The sequence below is a fragment of the Limulus polyphemus genome, unplaced genomic scaffold, assembly GCF_000517525.1.
Source record: "Limulus polyphemus unplaced genomic scaffold, Limulus_polyphemus-2.1.2 Scaffold2298, whole genome shotgun sequence".
NCBI classification, from domain to species: domain Eukaryota; kingdom Metazoa; phylum Arthropoda; class Merostomata; order Xiphosura; family Limulidae; genus Limulus; species Limulus polyphemus.
The window spans coordinates 42,336-68,595 of NW_013667908.1; the positions used below are offsets into that span (position 1 = coordinate 42,336).

At 29.9% G+C, this 26,260-nt stretch overlaps 1 protein-coding gene across 1 annotated transcript in view; it reads right to left on the reverse strand.

The window, feature by feature from the left end:
* Positions 1-26,260, reverse strand: part of LOC106466548 (protein vav-like) — an 89,402-nt gene that overhangs the window by 32,999 nt on the left and 30,143 nt on the right. Inside the window, exons 5-13 of the mRNA XM_022394582.1 lie at positions 24,326-24,437; positions 21,913-22,017; positions 20,022-20,090; positions 17,138-17,338; positions 13,469-13,564; positions 8,498-8,569; positions 6,457-6,549; positions 5,007-5,098; positions 1,443-1,491 (exon numbers count right to left, since the gene is read on the reverse strand). Coding sequence (XP_022250290.1) covers positions 1,443-1,491; positions 5,007-5,098; positions 6,457-6,549; positions 8,498-8,569; positions 13,469-13,564; positions 17,138-17,338; positions 20,022-20,090; positions 21,913-22,017; positions 24,326-24,437 — 889 coding nt within the window. The remainder of the gene's footprint in view (positions 1-1,442; positions 1,492-5,006; positions 5,099-6,456; positions 6,550-8,497; positions 8,570-13,468; positions 13,565-17,137; positions 17,339-20,021; positions 20,091-21,912; positions 22,018-24,325; positions 24,438-26,260) is intronic.

A 26,260-nucleotide genomic window follows, 5' to 3' on the forward strand; every position in this document is an offset into this window, starting at 1 on the left:
TAACCCATTTGTTAATGCACCTTGAAAACTATTGAAAATGTAGAAAACCCAAGTATTAACATAACACATTACAGCCAAGTGTAAATAATCACATAATAACATTCTCTCAACAGAACTTACTTAAATTAATCTCGGTCAACAACAGAAATAATTTTCTAAAGGCCTTCCATCTCATTTTACACTAAAAGAATTGCAAAAAGTAATAAATGAATGCATTTTGTTGTTTTTTTTCCTTTTTGAAGAAAAAATAACTTGGGAAAGGAAGTTTAGGAAAGTGGAACACAGTTTCAAATACCTTTGCATATAGACTTTGGGGGATTTTTGTACAAAGCTACAAAAGAGATAGTAGGACAATGCTGTCCCTAATTTTGAGCTTATAGACTAGAAATAAAGCAGCTAGTCCAAAGCACTCATTTCCAACACTTGGGCTATCCTTGTCTGACCAAATAGTGGGATTTGACTATGCCTCTTATAGCATATCCATGGCCCAAAAGTAGTGCAATGCAAACCATGAATCTTCAGTTTCACAATCCAGGCACGTTAACCACTAACTCATATCTGATCTTTAGAAATCTATTGCCCAGAAGTACATAACACACAGTAATAAACCTCAGACAGTAATTTAACAGAAAAGTCAAGGTTAGACCTAATGTCAGAAATTAAATGTTCAACCTAAAAAGATCCTAGCAATAATATTAAAATTTTCATTATAGATTAGTGTTAAAACTTGAAATTTATTAAATTAGATATTACTTCTGTCATTAGACATATTTTTACAGTATTCTGTCGTTTAAACTACTCAAAAGACAATTTTATACTAACTGAAATGGACACTTTTCAATTGATCAGTAAAACAGATCTATTATTAAAGTTTCTTTGACTATTCAGGGGCAGATCCTCAGGATGGAGGTTGCATTAGACACGAGATGAATAAGAAGTAAGCTACTGCATGCAATTTCTGTAGGAAGTTCACCACCTATTCCAATTTCGATTATATTTAATGCAACTAAAATTCATGAAAATTCCCCATCTTTCCTTGACTTTCCAGAAATTCCATGACCCATACAAACCCTGCCACACATGCAGTTAATAATATTAATATTACAGTGTCTGATACAAAGTAGTTGTACAGTCCGCTTCCCTGATATTAAAAAAAATCTATTCGATAGTTTGGTGTTTCATCACCCTTACTAAGTTTTTATTACTACTTAAATCAATATTTATCAAATATGAACACATAAAAAGGTAAGATTATTGCAAAGCAAGACAATTTTAATGCACTTTTAAAAACAGTTGAATACAAAGTAGAAGTAATTGATTTACATCCTTTAAAAACCTTAAAAGACTTGAAATATACTTTTACATACATTATAACCAGAATGCAATTATTTTGAAAAGGAGTATTTGTCTTAAAAAATACAGGGATTCCAAAAATTACTTACTCTTGTTGATTTACACATAAGCATGACTTTGTCAAACACAAAGATATATCTGTAATAATACCAAATAATTATAAATATGCAATAATCATAAGATACCACACACACACGTACTTCTAACACCAAATGAACATGAATACTTGTATTACAAAATGGGATAAACGTTTTGATATCTAAATACATATTACTACTAGCACCATCTCTACTCATATTTTATGTTGATACTAGTGTGCAATATGGTCCTGCCATTTTGTGTATAGTTAGAGTAAAACACACAGTATATTTATTAGTTTTTTACTGTTTTCTTTTCTTTTTTGTCTCTAAAGAAAAAAAAAGTGTATACTTAAAATTATATATTTAAATCACTGCTATCAGTTTCATTACCACCATTAGCAAGACCCAATGCAAGATTCCGCTGAAAAAGTACATCTTTCTATGTCATCTGGGAACTGGAATAAGCATTTCCACATATTGATTTTATTAAAAACCAACTTGTCATGAGCAGTGAACTTTTCATTTGATTTTGATGAGCTTTACTTCATAGTGGAAAAATCCAAAAAAACTCAACATAAAAGCTTTTGATCACATATAGTGATTATATGTAGATAAATGAAAGAACAATTCTATAATGACAGTATCAGTAACAACAAAAAAGATGGGTTTCTGTGTTGTGCCTTAGGTCTGAATTAATATTATGATATGATTCTTTGATATGAATTAAAGAGATGAAGCCATTTTGAAAAAGTCACAGATGGGATTGTAATGATAATAAATTCTGGCTGGTTTGAATTACTCAGCTTTACCTAATTTTTATAAGTGCAAATATAAGAGCAAATGGTTGATGAGAAAAAATTATATTAACAGCAGGAAAAAGTAGACCTGCACAGAACATGAATATGGAAACATCTTCTTTATATCTAAAAAAGATTTAAAAAAAACCACATTTAAAAAATTCAGATAAATGAACAAATATTTCAATACTGACCAAAGAAGGTGAAATTAAGACATTTTCAATGAAACAGGAAAAGATGAGTAATCTGTGGTTATGTTTAAACCTCAGATGTGTTTAAGGCACTCTATATTGTCTAAAAATTCAGTTTGTCTATAAAAAAAAAAGTTCTGAATTTCTAACGAATATAGATGTTCAAAAATCGCTGTATTTAAGTCCTTTCTAACTTCTGCTTTTATTACCTCATAATTACAAACAGGAGTTTCTCACAAAAGTCAATAATTTTAATATGCTTTATAAATTTAAATCCAGTTATACAAAATCAGTATATTAGGATTTTTAAATGTATCAGCAAACATGATCTCACAAACCAAAAACAAGTGAAGTTGCACTGTGCCAAGCATTTCAGATAGTCTTTTCAAAAATCATACACAAAAATAATAAACTAGCATGGTATTAATTCAAAAGAAGAGTATCAAAACAATTCAACAGTGAACATGAAAAAATATACAGAAAAAAAAGGTAAGAAAAACGACCTAGGATGCTATGACACTTCCCTTAATCTAGTTGCTAATCAAAATCATGTACTTCTTAACAATATAAAAAAAATCTTGTTATAACAGTATGTTAAAAACATTTTTAAAATTTTCACTTGATTTAACAACAGTTGATGTAAAATGCTGCTCTCAATTCAGTCATGTCTATGAAATTAAATAAAATGCTCTTGAAAATCATGACAGAAAAAAAGTAATTTAATTATTTATTTTAAAATCAAAATAATGTGTCATGATTACATATTATACAACTTACTCACACTCCACCCTTTTTACATTGTCTCTTACAATGTCGTTACTCTTGTACAAATCTTATGCACAGTAAAGTTTGATATTACAAACATTGTTAAGATGGCTGTAAACAATAAACTTTTATAAAATATTGTCATGAATATGGGGTAAAGGAGTGCTTCTGTTTTGACAGGTTCGACTGCATTAGCAAAGATGAGCACCTGTAAATCTATTTGCGAGTACTTTTTTACACCCAATCAATAAATGACATGACACCCACTATTTTTGCATGTCACAGAAGGATTTAGAAAGAATTATAACAATCCAATATTATCACATTTATTAGAAATAATATTTTCTCACATTGTATTGGAAGTATTTGTTTCATGACAGCACACTAAATATAATCTCCAGTGACCCTGTTGCTATGCTTAAGCACAATGCTTTGATTTGTTTCTCAACCACCTTTGATTGAACTAGTGATCTGATACGTGTGAATTATATTGTTGTTTGGGATATTATATAGTTCATTATAAAGATTTTATTGAAATTATTCAAATAAAATGAAATATATTTTATCAGTTTAAAATAACAGATGTGATAATTCCAATTTTTATAATGTATTCCAAGAACTATAATCATGACCTAGTTGTGTCAATTGTCAAACTACTTTCTATATCACAAGAAACAGCCTGTAAAAGGCCACATGTACATGCCTATCTTTGAAGATAAGAGTTAAATGTATTATTTACTAATTTTTAACAGATATATTTTATACTTGCATTTTACCAATGACTTTTTAATTATATACTTAATAAGTGTTGTAAGAAGGTAGACTTAATTCCTGAATTTCAATCAGATATTTTTCTTTTTTAAAAAAAAAAATAGTTAAAAGTTAAATATGGGTCGTTGTTATTTGCTACATACCAGTGCTTCATGTTTGAAAAATGGTAAATCAAATATTAGAAAAATACAGGAAGAAGGGTAATAAAATTTGTGTTCTTTGGAACATTCACCTAAATTTAACACTTAAAAATAACAAAAATAATAACATATGATAACATTTCAAAAACTTAAACATGAATACACTAAAAGTACAAGTTTACCTACATAAGTACAACCATGCTTAATAACCTAAATTTTCATGAATATGAAGAAAATTTTATATTTGCCAGAAAACCCAGGATAAGGAACTAAGTGATTTATCTTGCATCTTCATGAAAGAAAATATCTTATTTATCAACATATCCATCTATGTAATTTACAGTCACTCTTGACATAACTACAGTTGCTACTACATTGAAAGAAGTATTGTGAGAAAGATAATATTCCTCATACTTTTTTATCAAAAGTCAAACTTCAAAAATAGTGTGGGTTTAGATACAATATCAGTTACAAGCTTCCATGTTAAATACAGGGCCGAAAGAGAAATCCTGGGCCCCGCTGCTTCCCATGATTCTGTGACCCTCATCCTCTCTTACCCCCCCTCAATTGTGTATATTATTTATTCCCATTGCAAGACGCAACCTCTTAAAGTTGTCCCATGAGAATGTTCACAATTATGCAGTATCAGCATATAAATAATACTTTTTTTTTTTGAGAGAGAGAGAGAGGAGGACATTTTAGTATCCTATGTGTGGAAAATATTTGCTCGAGACCAGGCACCCCAGGTCACAGGCCCTGATGATTTGCATTGGATGCACCTCCCTCCTCTGGGCCCTGCTTGAAGTTATCCTACTGTCTTTAGGAAAGATATAATGTTTTAGTGCAGTTAAGAATTTGATAACAAGATCAAGACAGTTTATCAAATTTTATTAAACATGTAAGACACACCTGTTTTTCAGCCTGTTATCATCATGTGATCTAACTTTAAGTTCTCCATCCTTTAAAAGACGTCCATAATCTCTCAGTTCTGTGTTTTCAGGCTAAAAATAGAACAGAGTAAGACCAAAACAAAAAAGCTTATATTTATTAATCAATACAAAATAAACATAATACAAATAAAACTGTATATTAAAGTATGAACACTCACCTCCAGCTGAGATAAAATAGGCCCTCCTTTAAATAAAATGTAAAAACTACCATTGGTTATTATAATAATAAACACTCAATTGCTAATAAATTATTGGTTCTTATTTTCGAAATTAATAGTTGACCAACACACACACACAAAATATTTTTACCAATTAAATTTTTCTCAATATAAAATGCACAAGCAAAAATGTTTACTGCACACTCACTGATTAGGTAGATCTAAATAAAACAATCTATATAAACAAATAAAGCTGTTTCACCAACAAAAGATGTAATAGGTTATACAAGCAAAGTACATTTGAAGTTTACATTCACAGAAAGTTCTGAAAAGTGAGAGTACCACGTAAGGCATAATTATTAATTTGAAACTAAGGACAAACACAAAATCTCTCTCTGTCTACACATCTACAAATACTAAAAATAGAATATTAACTAAGAATTTCATTAGAAAATGTAGACCAAACTGAGAATTAGACGAAAATACAAAAACCACCAAAGTATCAAATCAAGCTAAGAGTTCTTGTTTTTTGAGTTTTTATTTTTCATTTTTAGGATCTGCTCATCTGAAAACAAATAGAAAAGCTGTATCAATGTTTTAGTTTTGGGTATACCTTTAATTATTAAAGAGATTGTCTACATTCACCAAAGACACAAGTTTTGTTCTCTGTCAACCATGTTTTCTACACCTCAGAAGAAAAACCTAGCTTTAAACATGTTTTGTTTCGAGTACTGAACATTTAATCAATCATGCTTGATATGCATCAGTTTTCATACTAAGTACAAAATTTCTCAATTTACCTATGCTAGAAATTTTACTGACCTAAATTACCTACAATGTACATTTTACATCACTTCATCCAACCAATCTTAAAATTTGTTCAATGCTTATAAACAGCAACACCTACCTCACCTGCATCACATCCTGAAAGTTTGAGGGATCATTACCAAGTATATTACACAACTTGCCAATGTCAACATTTTGAAATTCTAATAGATCCTTAAAAAGTATAATCAACATTTCACCAACAGCAACATTCTGAAAGTTTATTTGATCCTTATAAAGTACAATATAAAACTTAATAACATCAACATATAGATGTTTGAAAGATCCTTATAAAGTATAATACATACATATCATATTTAATCAATCATGATGAATGTTTGACTGATGTGTATCTCACATAATTCAACATTTTACAAATATATCACATCAGAAAATTATAATGAAATGTCATTAAAAAATACTTACCATGTCAAGATCTGTGATGCTGACCTGAATGTCTCTTATTATTTCTAGAGTTTCACTATCTCTTTTCACTTCATTAATGTACTGAGAAATGTCCTGGAGATAACAGAAGAATGTATAAAACAATACCTTTAATTATTACATTTTACAACAAACCCAATCTGTAGTGAAAACGTTTTCTATGGAATAAGTGGAGCTTGATTTTTATTATAAACATAAAGGAAACTAGAAAGGATGACATATCAGTATTTACAATAATTATCATCATCAAATATTAAATTGTTGTTTATCACTCCAAAAAGAAATGTCATCTTTACATGCAGGATAAAAAAGGTGTCAAATAACTTGTATTTATATTAAATCATTTAGTAACTTGAACCAACATTTATTGTTATCTTTCATTTAAAAAATGTATAAGCCAAAAAAACCTTGATATAATATGAAATGTTCCAACTTACTGGTGGAAAAAGATTCAGTAACACAGAAAATAGATAAAATTATGTATATATATTCAAAACAATTTTACTGCACTCAAAATGAGATTAGGGAATATTACACAACTGATAATCTAGAACCTGTACATGTAAAACGGGTGTCCTTTATTTAAACTTTTTCATCCTAAAAACAATAAAGTGACAGCAAAGAAACGTGAAATGAGTGCAGTAGTGTTATCCTTGGGTTGATAAAGACATGAATAAGTAAGGCAAAAATAGCTGCTTTAGATAATAAACAAATAGAAAAGGAAAAGAAAACACTTCTGGAAGTGTTTAAATCTTACAACTAAGACTATATAGGAAAAGAAACATCCACTGCCAATGTCCATCAGCAAGAGATTTGCTTGTATAATTTCAAATTGAACTAAAATCAATATTGTATTCATACTCTCTAGAATTGTCTTATTTTAGATTCTGTTAGGAAAAGATTTTTCACGTGTTAACCCAGAACTTTGTCGTGTTCATAACATAAGTATAGCTACAGCTCTATTAGGTGTTATAAATGAAAGCTCCATTTATACAGGTGGTGTAGCATAATATAAGAAAACCTAATGGTTTTCAAATGAGACTCAAAACTCGAACACTTTCAAATAGTTCACTATTCTTCTTCAGGAAAATAAAAAAATCTATTTAAGTTTTTATCAAAATTTGAATGCATTATTTGCATTTTCTTTTATTTCACCCTGGATATGTTATTAAAGTTCAAAAGAATACCTATACTTGAGTGTTTGTTAAACTATTAAAATACATTACTGTTATACTATTGACCAATAAATAGTGATATTGTCCATAACAATATAATGCCCCCCCATTTCTGAAAGGGCAAGCATGTTTGCCACTAGGTTTTAATTGCATGACCACAGATTGTTAGTTGAGCACCCAATTTAATGAGATTTTAATTTCAAAAAGTCTGCGTCATTACATCCACCTTTACATTTTCACATGGCAATATCTAAATTTTGTATGCAAGCATAAACAAGTACCATGAGTTCACCACATGTCTCTTGTCTTTGCAATGTCAATAAATAAACAAACTTTATCCCTTTCAGATACATTATAAAGGTTAGTTCTTCAAATATCACGATATCCAGAGTCACGATTAATTAAAACCACAACATAAATGAGATATAAGCTTTTAGATTCCTTATATCTTAAATGTTTCAGAATATAAAGTTTAGAACCTGTAATTTTAAACATAGCAAAGCACAGGTGACTGGATTACCTAATCCCTCCACCTAAGTTCTAAATTACTGCAATAAATATAATAATCACAATGATTATATAATGATAGTATCACAAAGGCAATTTCTATTAACTTCAAGCACTAAGAAAACTTATCTCAAAAACTATTTACAATTAATAAGACATTTAACAGCAATATTACAAAAACCAAAAATATAGGAAACAAGTTGAAGAACAACACATTTATACATAACTTGTACACCTCCAGTTCTTTTCATTTGAAGTGTGCACTCGCATACACAAGCACACATGCAAATTTAATTAAACTGTAACAAATAAAATACGGACATGACAGCTACACAACTCACCAGCATACAGTCTAATGCCTTTTCTAGTCCTTCATAGTCCTCATGTGTTTTAGGTGTATTTCTCAGAAGTTCCTAATAAATAGGACAAGGAAATATATTAATTGTGAGTGTGAAACAGATTTTTCATGTAATATATAACTTACAGTAACACTGTATGGGGTAAACTATTTATTTATTAACGTGTAGATTTCTGAAAAATATAACAACATAGAATTGGTTTGCAGTAGACTGCAAATTCATTGTGTCAAATAAAAATTTAAGCTGTTAGAATTATGATTATTCAAAATGCTAAAGATATACATACTGGTGTCCTGGGACAAGCATGATGTGTAGATAGTATGGACTAAAGCACTTTAGCAATTAGGTTTGAGAAGTATATCACCAATGAGTTTATGGGAAGAAAAAAAAGTTACTGTTACCCTAAAAAATCTTATGACACAACCCACTTGACTGTCACTTAAGCTACTTATTCAAGAAAAATGAGGCTGAACATTTCTCTCCAAGCACTTAACCAGTTTAATATGCTACTTTTCAGTCATCATAAGAGCAGCAGTAAAAGTTCTCAAAGAAAGAAAAGAAAAGAGGCAAACAACCTACATGTTGTAACAAAACCAAGAGCTAATTCTCAAGTAACAATCAAATAACATGAGTTAGGATAAAATTATAAGTAGCCCATCTTTTTAGTTAATTATATTTATATCTACATGCTTTTGGCTGGGTTCTTTTTGTTTCTTGCCCAGGATTGTTTCCATAATCATTTTTAATCTTCTTTAACCAGTCATCAAAACATACTGACCTAATTAAAATGAACAAAAACAAGTAAAGCCATTATTACCTATTACAAATGTGTATTTAAAGCTTCCACAACCACTTCATTAAAACAACATTGCTAACAATCTTTTGATTATATTCAAATCCTATTTTCTGTATGTATAGGTTTTCAATATCATTTTTATCTTACTATGACATTCTTGTAGACTTATAATTGTGAATCTTGTACATTGTAAATATGGTTCAAACAAGCCCAGGGAGTCACATATCAGTGTACCTCCATTACCACAAGTAAAAAGATATAACTAGGCTCATGTCTGAATACCAACACAGAATCATCTTTTACAAGTTATAGTTTTAGAATGTTTTATGAATAGCAATTTAAATGACACATGAGCTAGACAGTGAGGTGAAAGACCCCTAAAGTTCAAGAATACCCATCAATGATTCCTACTTTAGAAATATCATCAAAAAAAGAGAGCAACAAATCAACAGAACTCACTGCCTATGTGGAAACTTTTAACCGTATAGTGGGATTGACTGTTACAGTGATAATGGCCCCACAAATCTAAGAACAGAGCTCATTCATTGGTTTATTGCAGCTCAAACTTCTTACTATCCAATACACAACCAAGCCCTATAATTATACCACAAATTAATCAATGTTAGTTAACCATTTAGTACTGTTGTATAAAAATACTATACAGTGTATATGTCATACCTACAAATATTCTTGAATTCTTCTATGTACTGATTTGGAACATCCCACTTCCAGTTGAGGTCATGTGCTAAATTAAGCCTAAGCTTTATACTCTGTAGAAGAGTTTGATCATAAAAGTTATCTACTGTTTCATGGAATAATTGTATTGTATTCTACTCTACCTTGTGTATATAAAATTGTTTTATGACTATCACATGGAGCAGATACTTCTGAATTCTTGTAACCTGTCTTATTGTGTGATCAGATACAGAAAGAATGTGCAATGTGAGTACAATTTTGGCAGTTTTCAGTAAAATTCCTTTCTGTCTTCAGAGAAAAAATATTAATTTCTGTCCTGAAGAGCCAAGTCTTGCTGTCTGTGTTTAATCTGTTTTATCCACTACTTTCACTGATGATGTGAATCACCTCTACTACATCTTTAAATACAGTTTATTTTACTTTTCAAATTAATTTATCACAATGCAACAGTTCTTTCCATTTGTACAATTAGCCATTCTTTTGTCTTCTTCAACAAATAAAGTATTTATATTTGCTTCAGACAAATATGATAGCTAACTTTCAGACAAGTTGTTAGCAGTGTTTACTTTATAATACTTTTTCTCTAGAACTCACTGAAAACTAGCAGTGATGTATTAGAAGTTTCTGCCAAAGTCACAGTTGCTCACGTTCTTCATTGTACTTTGAGGCTTTGTTCTCTAACTTTATCCAGATCTTACTAGTATATCTATCTTCAGAAAATATCATTTAGCTCACAAACATCCAGGGAATGTTCATTTTTTATTTAGCTATATTTTTTATATAATCTCTCTCTTATAAAACTACCTATTTCATATTTACAAAGAACAACCTACAAATAATCAAACGACAAATAACATGAGCATAAACATATAGAATCAACAGTGCAGTCAGAGTTCGTCAAGAACAGACTATACTCTATAACTGAGGAGTGAAAGCTAAATTATCAATATTCTGTAAACATTTACTTATAATAATAAAAGTAACTGATATTTACTAGTGCAACAAAATATCTTATCAAAGTTAATTTTCAACAGTTACCAAAAGTCATCAGTTAATTTGTTTTTAACTAATAAAGTAATTAAGCAAAAAAACCGGTCTATAGTTATAAGGATTTAGCTGTTGTTAGACAGTCAGTCAAGCAAAATTTGTGCCAGCTGAACCTCTGTGTGTAAAGATCTATAGATAATTAAATTAGGTACTTGAAAAAATAAAATGTCATTCATACAATTTGTGTAAATCCTAAATTTTATAAATTTTGTAGATAAAGAAAAGGTAATGTGAATAGTTGTATTGCTTTAGATCATATCATTTCATGAAGTTCTCTTAACAGGGCAAAAATAAAATTAAGTTTAATATATTCAACAAGAGCACTTCTAAAAAAAAAACCTTCTTTTACAACTGAAAAGAAGTTCTATATCAAGACATTTTACTTTTTCAGCATGACTTCCTCAGTTCTCTTTTACCAAGCGAGAAAGTTAATCCAATTACCCCCCCCCCCAAAAAAAAAGTCCTAACTCAAATATTGTTTTGCATTTCTTAAATTAGAGTTGGTTTTTGGAGAGAAAAAACTTGGAATAAATGTGGTATTGTTTTAACATTAAAAACTACCCTTTGCATCTGTGTGGACTTTGATGAAGAAGAGACACTTATTTAATGCTTTGGATACAACTGTGTTAACCAATAGTGTAACAAATTTTTGTACATACATTTGATAGTTTTGAATATATTATTTTAAAACAAGTGGATTGTGTGCTGTCTGTTTATTTTGGAAATTTATTGCCAACAAGTTCCAGAAACCTACTGTAAACAATTGCAGCCTATATAAAACCCAACAATGGTGGCATCATATTGTGATAAAAGCCCTCCACCAATAGGAGAGTAACACAACCTCGATGCACAGTAACTCCCCTATGCACTTGTGATAACTTCATTCTTTGATGAGGCAAGACAAAAAAATCCAGTAAGCATGTAATAATCCACAACACAATGAACAAAGGCTGGAATGTGCCCAACAGTTAATGAGCTTCAAGCCATAGTAGAAATAATGCATGTGTGTTTAACATCATAATTCATACAAGACTAAGTAGAAGTCACCCTCACTTGAGAATTCATGATTAAAATCAAAGCTAAAGAAACTGAAAATCTAAGTTTCATCAAATTGAAGCCAGACAAAATTTGAACATGCCTGTGTCATACAATACTGAGAGGAATAAAGAAGGGGAGTTACTGTGCCTGGAGGTTGTGTCACCCTCTTATTGGTAGAGGGTTTTTGCCACATGGTGACATCATTATGCACCAGCACAATTCATGTTAAACACATGAATATGGGCAGGAGTAACCTCAAGGATAGTGGCATGCAAACCTCATAGACAGATATGCAAGGAAGTTAGCATTTCTGTGTGCTTATGTGAGTTATCATCTCAGAACTTATAAACTATTATACTATTCTTAATAGTACATTACCAATTACTATTTCATTGTAGGTACACAAAGCATGTTACAAGGGTATCCTTCTTAACAACCATCCCCACTACTTTTAAAAGCATTAGAAGATATAGCAAAACACTCTCTAATGTCTGTTTGAACCTTATCAATGGGTTTGGCACAACATTCCAACTGTGAAACAGTCTCACATTTGATGTTTTTTTGCTCAATAATATATATATATTTTTAATTTTCTGAACAAGTTCTGGTTCAAAAGTGCATTACTTTATGCAATTCTGAAATTTTTTTGCAAAAATATGTACAAACTTATTTTATCACATTATGAAGAAAGAGGTTATAAATTCAATTATTTTAAGGGAACATCTTAAGTAGTACAACAAAAATTGCTCAGATTTAATCTACAAGTATGCTTTTAAACAAGAATTCATTCAAAAAAATTGCAGAATTCTCTCTCAGTTACCAGATAGCTTTGCAAATGGAATGTTATGTCAGACCTAGTCAAAGCAAGAATAGTTTTTGTCAGAATTCCATGAGAGATAGTAGAATCAATCAGTTCATTGGACTATAAAATATCTACCCTACTTACCAACCCAAAACGTTAACATAGATTACGTTACTGCAAACAAACAATATTTTAATTATAGCCCTGTTGGTAACTATGTTAAAAAAAAATCTTACTCCTAAAACATTTCATTCAACAAAATTACATACAAAAGCTTGGTTTACAAGAACCTTAATGTTAGAGGAATTGCTCTTTTTATATATTTCAAAACTGTATATGAGAATATAATTTGGAGATATTCATCCAGTGCATTTTTCTTCCAAACTTAATATATTCTATTGAAAGTTAAAAATAATTTAATCATAACACTATTTTCATAAATAAACATATTAGAATTTGTCGATTGGCTGAAAAGTAACCAGAAAAGTATTATTTTATTAAACTTTAATGGTAGATAATTACACACTTCAAAAGAAGTAAACTAATTTCTATTAAAGATTATGAAGAGCCTGACCTTAAGCAGAAGGTGATACTTAAGAACTCTCTGCATGGGGACAGACAGCAAGTCTCGTAGTTTAAACTTTCCTTCGTTGGCTTCCATTTGACACCTCTGAATACAAAAAACAAACACACCAAAAGTAACCAATTTGTCTATTCAGAAAATATATTACATTCCCAAATAAAAAAAATTTGTAATTAACTAAATGAAGATCTATCTGACTGGGACTTTAAGTCTTTGAGGCTCAGTTAATAGAGCAACATAGCATTAGTGTGAGTCAGAAGTCTTTCGTTTAAGTACTACTCATGGCATATTGCTTTTAACCTATTTAGAATTATTAGAACATACTCAAGTTGTGTACATATGAACCTCCGAAAGTATTCTAAAACAAATGCTCACATATAAAGATAAAAAAACTCGTACTATGTCCAGCTAAGAACTAGCATTGGTTGAGATAAGCGATGATAAGCAAGAATATCTAATGGAGATTTACAGAACTTTCATACCTGGAAGTATGTTAATGAAAATATTTGTACATCTCTATTGTTACACTCCTTTCTTCCAAAACATGGTAAAGGAAGATGATAATAAACACTACACCATAACTTAAACATTTCTCATATAATACAATGAAAAAAAACTTTAATAAGTGTTTATGTTGAATGATTATGGCATTATAAACTTATTTATGAAAGATTATATATATGCGCTTTATGAAAATGGCCTTTTGTTGTTTCATTGTAGACATTAAACTATACTTAATTCTGAAAACTCAATGAACCTAAGTTAGTAAAAGAGAAAAGGGTGAATCATTCCTAACTGCTAGAAACATACAATCTGTTAATATAAATAACTGTGATACAACAAAATTTACTTAAAACATTCTATGGTGAATATGAAAGATAGCTCGTAGTACTGCACTTACAGTTTGCTAATGAGTAGCTCAATAACCATAACACCAAATCATATATCATTAAGTAGCCTGACTCTAAACGAAATATTGAACAGTTCTTACAGAGCACTTTCAGAAAACATCAAATTGGTGCAAGCAAAAATTTAACATTTTCCTTACCTGAAAGTGTTTTTCAGATAGATACCTACCTCTCTGTGCCACTACGAGCTATTACCTCATGTGCAACTGCCATGGAATTTTATATACAAAACTCCCATGCCTACACATGTCTGTGTGTATTGCACCAGCCTATGACATAATTGTCATAATGCAGTAGCCCTCCACCAATACTAGGATGACACAACATCCATATACAGCAGGGGTCGGCAACCTTTTTTGATCGCGAGTCAATTATTTTTTTTGTTGAAAAATTTAGCATTGTGTTGGGTCAGTGATAATCACATAATTACTAATACCAGTACATATATTTCAAATGTGTATGTTTATTTACATACAAAAAAATTAATAGTTCGACCAGTTTGATATTTTTCCCTGAAATTGGTCTTAAAATTCTCCGTAGCCGTGACTCTTTTCCATCTTTCCTTTAATATTTAGCCTAATAAAACATGTAATAACAAACGAGCTCCAATTATATTTGTGTATCAGTAGTTTTGACAGCAATACCAGTAGTTTTACCAGTTTATTGAAATACGTTTTTCTACAATAGAAGTTACATTTCGATGTGAAATATTAAAATATTGTAATGATTATCTTCTTAAGAAATGCATTTTGTAAGTTTTTTTTTTAGGGAATAATTTTTAAACGAGTATAATTAAAAAGAAGACCAAAATGGTACAATATTTCCTGTTTTGAAAATGGGTAAGCAGTGAAAGTTATGTTAGTAAATAATAGTTACAGATTCTAATTTGTTGTTAATACCAGCTGAACTTGAACTGAACAATGATTGTGCCCTTAAGGGTTGCATTGGTGAAGCCAACTTTTGGCGGGTCACTTAGTGACCCGCGGGTCATAGGTTGCCGACCACTGATATACAGTAATCGCTGGGGGCACTAGCAAAATATCATAGGTTCATTCTTGTTGAGGCAAAGAAAATGTACCACAAGTAGGGAGGAAGGATGAGAAGGTGGTGCAGAGAGGTAGGTATCTATCTGAAGTACATTTTCAGGTAAGGAAAATGTTAACTTCAGAAACATTACTTATCTCTCTGTACCACTATAAATTAGAATCCCATATTGAAAATGGTGGAGGGGCTGGTGCAGACTATTTACAAAATTAGATCCTTTCTGAAAAAGCAAAGGAAATGAAAAGCCCATAGGGTGCAACTTCCACAAGACTGGGAGTTGCCTAGTGGAGCAGTACCCAGTAGGTGTCCACATCCTTTTCAAACAGGAAATATTCTTTGCCCAATTTATTGTTATTTATTCACTGACATATTTTACACACATGACAGAGAGATTTATAGTAAAGGATATCAGGTAAATCCAGTGCAAGTGGTAACATGTTGCAAACACGGGCAGGATGTTAGTGTGTGTAATATTGCTAGGGCATTAGGCTGTTACATCTTGGTTACATACTTACACAAGATGAATATTGTAATAACAGGTGAAGGGAAGAGCAGCTCTCACCTGCATCCCAAGACAAATCCAAGTCCTATCTGGTTGGACATATCCACCATGAAATGCTTGAGAAATACTATAATCAGGCATCCAGTACTACAATTTCAAGGAATACCACAGATCTACATTTCAAATAAGGAATGACTCCAACCACCCTCTTAACCCTATCAGCACAGGTACCTTTTACTGTGCATGACACAAGGTTTTAGTGTCTTACATTCAAAATTTTATTAAACTATTTTTTGTTTATGTTATACCAATTAGAATAGCATAAAATCTTAGCTAATAATCTATATTTTAATAGTATATAAGTTTTAAGTTCTTAATTCTAAAAGGAAATATATAAAAAAATCATGAATTTCCACTAGTGTAACACACATGACAAATTTTGTCTTAGTGTGTCATCATCCCTATTTTATCCATCACCCCTCGAAAATGTACGAAATTAAATGTAAGATGCTCTCTATAAAATCATTATTGCTCAAATAGACAATAATTTTTATGGCCTTCAATTTTGTTTTGTTACAGAGCTATCAAAGAGCTTTAAGAAATGGTGACTGGAGCCACTGTGTTTCATTTGCTAAATGTAATGATATCTCAGTAAATAGAAAAGTTAGGAGGTTCTTATTTTATATTCTAGCTTGTCAATATACCATATAGCACACAAAAATCAATATTTAAGAATTTTGTTTTGATGTTAAATTTAAATTAAGAAATTAACTAATGTATAATACTGAAATTTTAATTTTAATTTGCAATTTGATGCCAAACTTATTGCTATACATTAATAAAATAGTAGTTCAATAAAATTTTGAATGCAAGTCTACAAATATGATGACCAGCCCTCTGACCCCTACCCTTAGGAAAACCCGTAGCTATAGGGTTAAGCCAGAGTAATTCTCAAAAAAAAAGTTGGGTATCACTGCTGTTCCATAAAATTGCTTCAATTTCATTGTAAATTCCAAATGTTATTCAGCATTCCACAATATTAAGCTGACAAATTATATAAGTAAATGTTTCTAAATCATACTTCCTCATATTTCCTGCCACAATTAACAATATTTGAGAATCTTTATCACATATTTATATACAAAATGATACAATTTTTTTTTCATATTACTAAGAAAAAAACATGAAAAGAAGAGTAAGACTTACCAAAATGCACTGATTGATAATCTCATTTTTATTACACAAGTCATCCAATAGCTCTTGTGAAGTTGGAAGATTAGAACAATATTCTCCATAAATTACAAACTTGTCCTTCCAGTGGATAAAACAATCACTGATCCTATGCTGGCTGGAGGTGCAGGCCTTAAACAGCTCACTGTGAAATGCATTATGGATCTCTGCTAGTTCCTAGTTTTAAAAAAGGTATAGTTAAATAATAAAAAAACACTGTAGGAGCACAGATCACTCGATTTTCAATTAAAGATAAATAAATGTTCTTAACCATTCAAAAAACCAATAATATTGATTTTGTGATACTATTTAAAAGTTTCTGAACCATTCAGAAACAATAATATTGATTTTGTGATACTATTTAAAGGTTTCTGAACCATTCAGAAACAATAATATTGATTTTGTGATACTATTTAAAGGTTTCTGAACCATTCCAAAAACAATAATATTGATTTTGTGATATTAGATAAAGGTTTCTGAACCATTTAAAAAACAATAATATCAATTTTGTGATACTAGATAAAGGTTTCTGAACCATTCCAAAAACAATAATATTGATTTTGTGATACTAGATAAAGGTTTCTGAACCATTCAAAAAACAATAATATTGATTTTGTGATACTAGATAAAGGTTTCTGAACCATTCAAAAAACAATAATATTGATTTTGTGATACTAGATAAAGGTTTCTGAACCTTTCAAAAAACAATAATATTGATTTTTTGATACTATATAAAGGTTTCTGAAGCCAAAAGCATTTCTTTTTCTTTTTAACAAGTTAGTCATAATGACTGCTTCTTGCTCTGCTTGTACATATCAGAAAAACAAGGCCAGTTGCATCTTCTAATTCCAAAACATTTTCTCCAAATAAATTGAACAATACAGCTCATTTGACCATTAAAATGGCAGCACAGTATGACTACAGGACTTTTATAACAATACTATAAAAACAGATTTCAAAAGACCCAGATGTTAAAAAATTTCTATTACTGATGACTGTTCTTCAGTGCTATTCTTCTGAAGGATAATATCAATCTATTGAAAGTACTCATGCTTCTAAGTTTTTTGAAATCCACCTTGTTTTTCAGTAATCCTTTGCATTAGCTTTTTCATCTAAAAATATGCTATAACTTGGAACTTTTTCACTTAGACACAGACACACTGGTGAATTTATCACCTTTACAGTGCTTAACATAAAACGTACATGTTGTTTAATTACCTGCCTTAAAAGGTACAAAACATCTCTCTTTTGTAAAGTTACAATAATAAAATCAGTACATGTACTCAGTTAAATGTTGAATCATACAAAATGAAAATGGGGAAAACCTTAATACTTAAATTCAATGATTTTGGCTTGCTTTGAATTGTGTGAAACAATATACCATTTCAATACTTAGTCCAAAAAACATGTATTGTTGACATTCAACATTTGTAGAATAGTTTACCTTCCATTTAATGTGTTTCTTTCTAGTTAATATAAAGTTAATTATTTTTAAGTAGAAAAAGTCCCTGGCTTAATATTTTTACTGCAAAAGTTTTCTTACATTTTAATTCATTACTTAAAAGTCTATTTCTTAAGAGCTTTCAACAGTAGTACCTCACTATGTATACATAACTATATAAAATCTTCAATAATAACTTCAGAATTAGAATGCACAAGGAAAGATTAGGAAAAAAAATGCAGTACAAAGGACTTTTATAAGGCAGTCTTATGTTAGAAAATTCTACGACACAAGGTTATTAATTCAAATTATGCTCTCTCAACTCCATTTTCTAATAGTATATTCTAAGTTTTGCAGCATTACACCTCATCACACAGTTTACTTGTAGTTGAGACAAGTTTCTGAGTTTAAAATTTTCTGTCATTTTATGAAATATGGCTTTGAGGGGAAAATCCCCTGTCTTACTTATAATGTATTTACCATTATCTATAGATTGAAAATATTATGCTTCTACTGAATGTTTTGTGCAGGTTTTCCTCTAGCCTCACTTTGAGATATATATGAGCAATATTAAAAGTCGCAATTTTAAAAGGTTATTTTACTTAAAGTGTAGTTTACATTTTTTATATAAATACACTGAAAATCTAACAGATCATTCAAAAAGGGTGAATTTTGCATGTTCTGTCTGAAAAAGGTTTGGGCACGGCAAAAAATGCATTATACATGTTTTCTATTAAGTTATACAAATATTTTAGGCTTTTGCAAGTAATTATTATTAAAAGAAAAGATAATCAGACAGAAAGGTTTTTTTACTAAAGCAAACACAGCTTTGAAAAACAAAATGGGCCATTAGATAGTGAAAATTAACATGTACCAAAATACAAATAAATATTCCAGTAGTAAGCTACTTTTGAGAATGTATGATGTTTTTGTTGTTGAAGCAGCTTTGATATACAAGGAAAGAAGTAGAAACATAATGGCTCTATTTTCTTAACACCACAAGATAGGGAACTGAAAACTAATATTAAGAAATTGTTGAATTTTTAATTTTGAGAGAAAAATAGACACAAAAAACTTTATGATGTATCCAAATTACTTAAAACTAATAGTTACTAATATAGCAAAAATGTGTATTCTGAGTTCCACTTATTTGCTGAAAAATAAAACTTTTAATCTTTGACTGTTTTTTAAATGTATTTGTATTTATAAATAGTTGAATAATTCAAGAATGAATTATAATTAATTTATTAGCTATAGGGAACCTAAAAAGAAAATTCTTAATTTCTTAAAGTTTTAAAAACTTATCATATTAACATTTATAAAATGCAATAGTAAGACGTCAAACAACAAAATGAATGACATATTCATATATTACATACTTTCCAACAATAGAAAATAAATTGAAAATTATAAACTAACCTTAATGTTCATAAATATTATTCTTCGTTCTTCTTCCTTCAAGACACTTTTCAATGGTCTGATAAAATGCTGTTTAAAAACAGTTTATTTAGTATAAACACTTCAATACTGCTTAAGGGTATATGTAACTAAATATATATGATTGGTTTCTTTGCTGTCGTCAAGCATGGTATCAAACCCTGACTTTTAGCATTATACACCTTCAGACTTGCCTCTGAGCTACTGGGGGGAGGGTATATATATATATAAATGAAAGATTACACCACTACATTGTGTAACTGACTTATCTTAGAATCAAAAGTAAGAACAAATTCAAGTTTATTTAAGCCTATAGGAAATAATAACAATAAACCTTGCATTTTACACATTGTTTAAATGAGTCAAGTAGGAGCAATGTATATTTTAATTCATTACTATGCATACTTATCATTTGTAGAAGATTCTAATCTCAGGGACTCTTCAATTTTAAATATTTGGAGTTCACTGTTCTTTATTTTATTGGCAAAATATAAGGTAAATTAAGTTCTGTATTATGAGAAAATTTTACACTGGAAACAAAGAAAAATGACAATATTTCTTCACCTATGAACACAAGTTTGAAATTCTACTAAATTAATGCTTTGGTCTACCCACCTAGTGTAACTGTAATAGACACTGGATATAGCATTTACATGATCTAAAAATACAATCAAGACATCATCATTTAATACCAGTGTCAATAACCTGTATCGTGGTTTGTTATAAACACATGTTGACCAAAGTGTATCTAAGATGGTTTAATATTTATCTATAAATTTAGGTTCAACATTCTATAACCAGCTTATGGAAAATGGTGGAATTTCATTTTGTTTCATCTCAGTTTGTAAAATTTACATATTATAATGAACTTGGAGAGAAAAATGTTAAAGAAATTATTCTTAAGAATTCCAATTCTGTACAATGATATTACAAAAGTTTAGATTATAAGTCACATGATTATCTAAACACAGTTCAGCTAAAAGTAACTGATGTTTTCCTGAGCTAATTAACTTGGAAGCATTCACATTTCTAATAACATGTGTTCAGTAGTGGATAACAAGAAAATCTGTGAATATGGTATTCTCATATTCAACAGTTATGAAAGGACAGTACTATATTTTTAAAACAGTTAACTTTCAGTAATACCAACTAGATTGATATAATAATAATGAAAGCATAAGTACACACATGGAAATGCTGAAAAACATACAAAATATTTGCACATTAAGACAATTGTTCAGCTTCAGCCTAGACAAGCTCGCAAATGGAGGGTATTCAGAACAGAAAATTATTTGTTAGGACAGTAATATTTGATCATCCCAGCTAAGTCATTCTATTAATTTATAACAGATAATCATTTTCCATGACTTAACATGACTTGCACATAAATTTCATGTTTTTTCATATATTTTTATGACCTATGTAAACACTATATAACAAGAGAGAAACAGTCAAAAATAAGTGAATAAATCTAGACTTGCTTTTCTTTTTCTTACGTATCATCAATAAATACCGCAAATGTATATGATTTATGTATTTGTTTCAGCAAAGATATGATAGAGTCCCATATTAGATTCATTTTCCATAAATCAGTTTAAAGGTATTCTGCCAGATGTTTATTTTTTATTAATAGAAGTCAACATTTCTATACCAAAGCATCTTAAGACTTGCTAGCTTTGTTCATTTGTTTTCATGTTCCACTGATTTTTAACACATGACTTTTAGTATTTATGACTACTTACTAGTTAGCATTAAAAGTCAGTGACAATACATACATGAAATATGACAGTTTTGGTAACCTAAGTGAAAAGTTAATTTATAAAACTAGGATTATCAATATTCTTGCAAAATTCCAAAATCACTTGAGATTTACCTTGATAATCATGTTTAAAGCTTCAATGTAATTTTTTTCTGTTTCCACAAGTTCTTTAATACAATAATCACACTTTTCTACAGGTGCTGTAGTTGGAACTGGAATCTGAATATCAGAAAAATTAAGTAACCAACACTTTATAACACTCTCACCTGTGGCACATGAAAACCTTTTATAACCATTATTAAGAGTTTGTTAATCTTCTGAAAATCATCCTTCTAATAAAACTTGATTAAATTCAATCAATTATATCCATTAAATGTATTATCATATATTAAAACATTGCTGCACTGAGCTAAGAATTTGTTTTATTAGAAAAATGAAAACCTAACAGTCAGATACTTAAGCTAACATTTCATTTTACAGATTTTAAGGTGTTTGTATTTCTTTAAATACACTTAAAAACTTTTATCTTCTAAGTAATTTAAACAAAATAAGTAATCTTAAGCAACAATAGTAAATAAGATCAGTAAATAATACCTCTTTGGATAATGTGTACAGTCATATACATACTGCTTACTTACATGCATATACATGCTGCATATATGTACAAATACAGGCATGCTTCATTTTTGATTAACAAATTATTCAATAGCAACAACACTCGTGTATATGCACTGTAAAATTTTAAGTATATGACTACTCAGTTACATGTACATAAACACTATCCTCCTGAAACTACAGTAAAACATATATACGTGCGTCTTCCCATTTTGTTAAAATGACTGAAACTTGCAACAGAAAATTTTCATTACGAGGTGGCTTTTACCTTATAAACTGAATCAGTTTTTCAAAATAGTGCAAAGGATTTAACACAAAAAAAGTGATTTTCTTAACATTAATAGTTTCAATCCTTTCTGCATTAAGGTCATAAAGTGACCTACAATTAGAAACATTCAATATGCTATATAAATTAATAATTAGTAGTACATTTGACATAAAATCTGAAACATTTGTACAAACTGTACTGCCACTGTTTTGAAACATGAATTTAATTTTTCAAAATAATGATGATTTTCAGTCAATAAAAACAAAATGTTAAAGCTCAGTATGTCACAGAACATAACAGGATTATACAGTAAATGGAATGTTCTAATGTTTTGTATGTTCAGTATGTCACAGAACATAACAGGATTATACAGTAAATGGAATGTTCTAATGTTTTGTATGTTCAGTATGTCACAGAACATAACAGCATTATACAGTAAATGGAATGTTCTAATGTTTTGTATGTTCAGTATGTCACAGAACATAACAGGATTATACAGTAAATGGAATGTTCTAATGTGTTCTCTATGCAATTACATGTTTTGTATCCAAGCCAAGATCATGCACAGCACCAAATCTTCTATGAACATGCTTGACCAAAACAAAAACAACAAACAAATATCCAGTAGCAGAATGATAATTTTCATGAATGAACAAAATTTAAATAGCTCCGCAATGGTATTGCACAACTGGTCAAGTCAACAGTTACATTTAATTTCTGAATTTCTTGTTACTTTTAATCAGCTAGTGGAATGATTTGTAATTAAAACTATGATCAAAGTTAAAGGAAAAATTAACACAGTAAGTTACCTAACTGAATTTCCTTAATTAATTTTTAATGTTTGATTGCTGATATAACATAACAAAGTAGTATTTTTCTTGAAGATGTAGTGTAAAATAATAGCCTTACATTTATATGGGGAAGCACAAAACTTAAAATATGTGGACCTAATTGTAATTTCCATTGAACTATATGATACAGAAAGTTTAAGTATGCACATACATTAATTAATTCACAGAACAAAAAAAAACATTAGTTTCACTAATCTTTCAAACTCTATGCCCTTGTGTATAAACAAGATTTGAAAAGTTCAATTTAAAGCAATGGACTTGAAATAAATATCAACCATTAAGACTATAAAAAAAATTGAAAAATAAAGAGATATCAAGAACTAATAAATGAATTGGAAAGAAGTTACCTGTTTTAGGAATTTTTAATAATGATTGAAATGATCTGGAGATATAATGATAAAATATAATATTATTTAGTTTTTCAACAATCATGTGTTCAACTTTCACATGGGTATTAATCTGGCCATTTACCAAAATTTGGATTCTTAACAAGACTTAAGAGGGAGAGAGGAAAACAAACGGGTCAAATCTATTTTATTATATGAACATTTTGATTAAATTACAGATTCTTTAATAAAATTATAATGTCTGAAGTGAGTGATACTTGAAGAATCAAAATTAAATAATTGTAAAATACTGTACAGTAGATTAAATGTTGAATAAACATATAATAATAATAGCATATGCAACTTTCAAAAGACAGCATAAGTAGTTTTGAAAGCTGAATAAGTGCTTAAGTTAAACGACAAAAGTTTCAAATTGAGTTAAATTGTCAGTGAGTCAAACACAATACCTGTGATGCTCTATTTCTCTGAAAGGAACATAGATCTTCATAAATATCATCATCTTGTGTTAATGATGAGTAGTTCTCATCAATTTCACCAAACTCTCCATACTGGCTCTCACTAACCAACAAAAAACATGGCAGTTATCATTTCATGCTGGCTGCATGCATCAAAGGTAGCAGATACTTCACAGTTACATAGTTAAGTTAAAAAGCAGACAGTCTTTACAGTCAAATGCTCTAAAAACATAAAACAGTTTTTTGTAGTTCATTATAAAACAACTAGCCTAGTAAAGCAAATTGCCATAATACAAAAGTGTATATTTTCCCATAAGCATCAAAAGTTATGCAGGGTGGAGTTTGGGGCATGCTTCCCAAAAAAATTTGAACAATTATAGTGACAAATTGTTAAGCCTATTTTGATTTAGTAAAGGCCAAGGTTTGTTAGAAAAAATAAAAAAGTACATAAAAAATTAATATGAAAATAAACAGCTTGATGACCAACTTATACGACCTTCTGTTTCTCATGTTAGTCTCATCATTCCTTTGACCCTATCTTCAGCTATCAAATTTGTTTTATAATTTTATTTGTTTATAGTGAATTTTAATTTTGAACCAAAATTCCAGTTCAAACTGAGGAAGTGGTAAATATATCTAAAAATTATGAAGAGCCAAAGGGGTTGATGGCCCCTGTTCCAACACCCATATTCTTCACTACAGTTTACTTCTCTGTGTTGTTTGTTACACGGATTTTACAAATGGAATTTATGAACTTTCATAATAAAAGAAACATATAATCATGAATACTTCATCTCTGTGTCTTCATGCTTAAGATCAGCCTACACTAAGCACATGCAAAATGATGGCTAACAAAAAGTACAAAAATGAAACAAAGCAGAGGTCCATAACATCATAATGAGAGTGGCTCTGAAAAAACAAGCAACATCTAGCAAAATATGCATGCTACATCACATGGAGACCAAAGTACTGAAAGTATCACGTTGAGCACCTTTACTCCAAGCGAATACCTCATTAAGCCTTAAAGTCACGTAGCAAAGGTCTTCATATATATCTTCTTCATGAGTTCTACGTGGACTCAAGGGAAAGTCAAACGGCACCATCGTATCCTCATTGTGACTGAAAGAAGGGTTCAGAAGTGAAGTGAAAGGTTCAGACAGAAATTTACCATCCCTGATAACAGTTTTGGGTTTCCTCCATTTTTCTTACTTGTACATTTTATAAATGATTTCCAAAAAAAAATCTACTTCAGCTGGACCTTTATAGCATAGTTTCTATAATGCAAGTACATCCACACAGTTCAGTATTATCTTTAACAAAGTTAGTGGAAACTATTTAAGAATCAACTGTGTATACACACATATACATTTACTACAAATACACAAAGATAAAACATCACAGAGAACTACAGATTATGCTCTTTTTTTTTTACACATTTTGATAGGAATACCATTTTCATAAAATTTCACAATAAAAAAAAATATTATAGAACTCTAGTGCATTTAACAATGATTTTGTCTTTGTTCCTGATGAAGACAATTCCACCTGTCAAAAAATCAAAGTTGGGTGTAAAGTTTTCACTTTGTGCAAACCTCGAGGCCGAGACAATTCATTTGACACCAACTAAAAGTTGGTGAGTCCTGCAGTTTAGAAGAAAGGGTTTTTGCAAAATCCCCAGGTTGCCCAAGAGGTGGGTTTAAAAATTTTACCTTTTGTCATATCTCTGGCTCAAACAATTCATTTGGTAACACTTAGAAGTCAGTGGGACCAGCAGTTTAGGAGGAGTTACATGACACACAGATACTGAATCTTATATATATATGTATGCATGTGTGTGTGTGTGTGTGTGTGTGTGTGTGTGTGTGTGTGTGTGTGTGTAGAACTAAATGAGAAAGTAAAAGGAAATAAAGAGATAGTTAGGGTAAT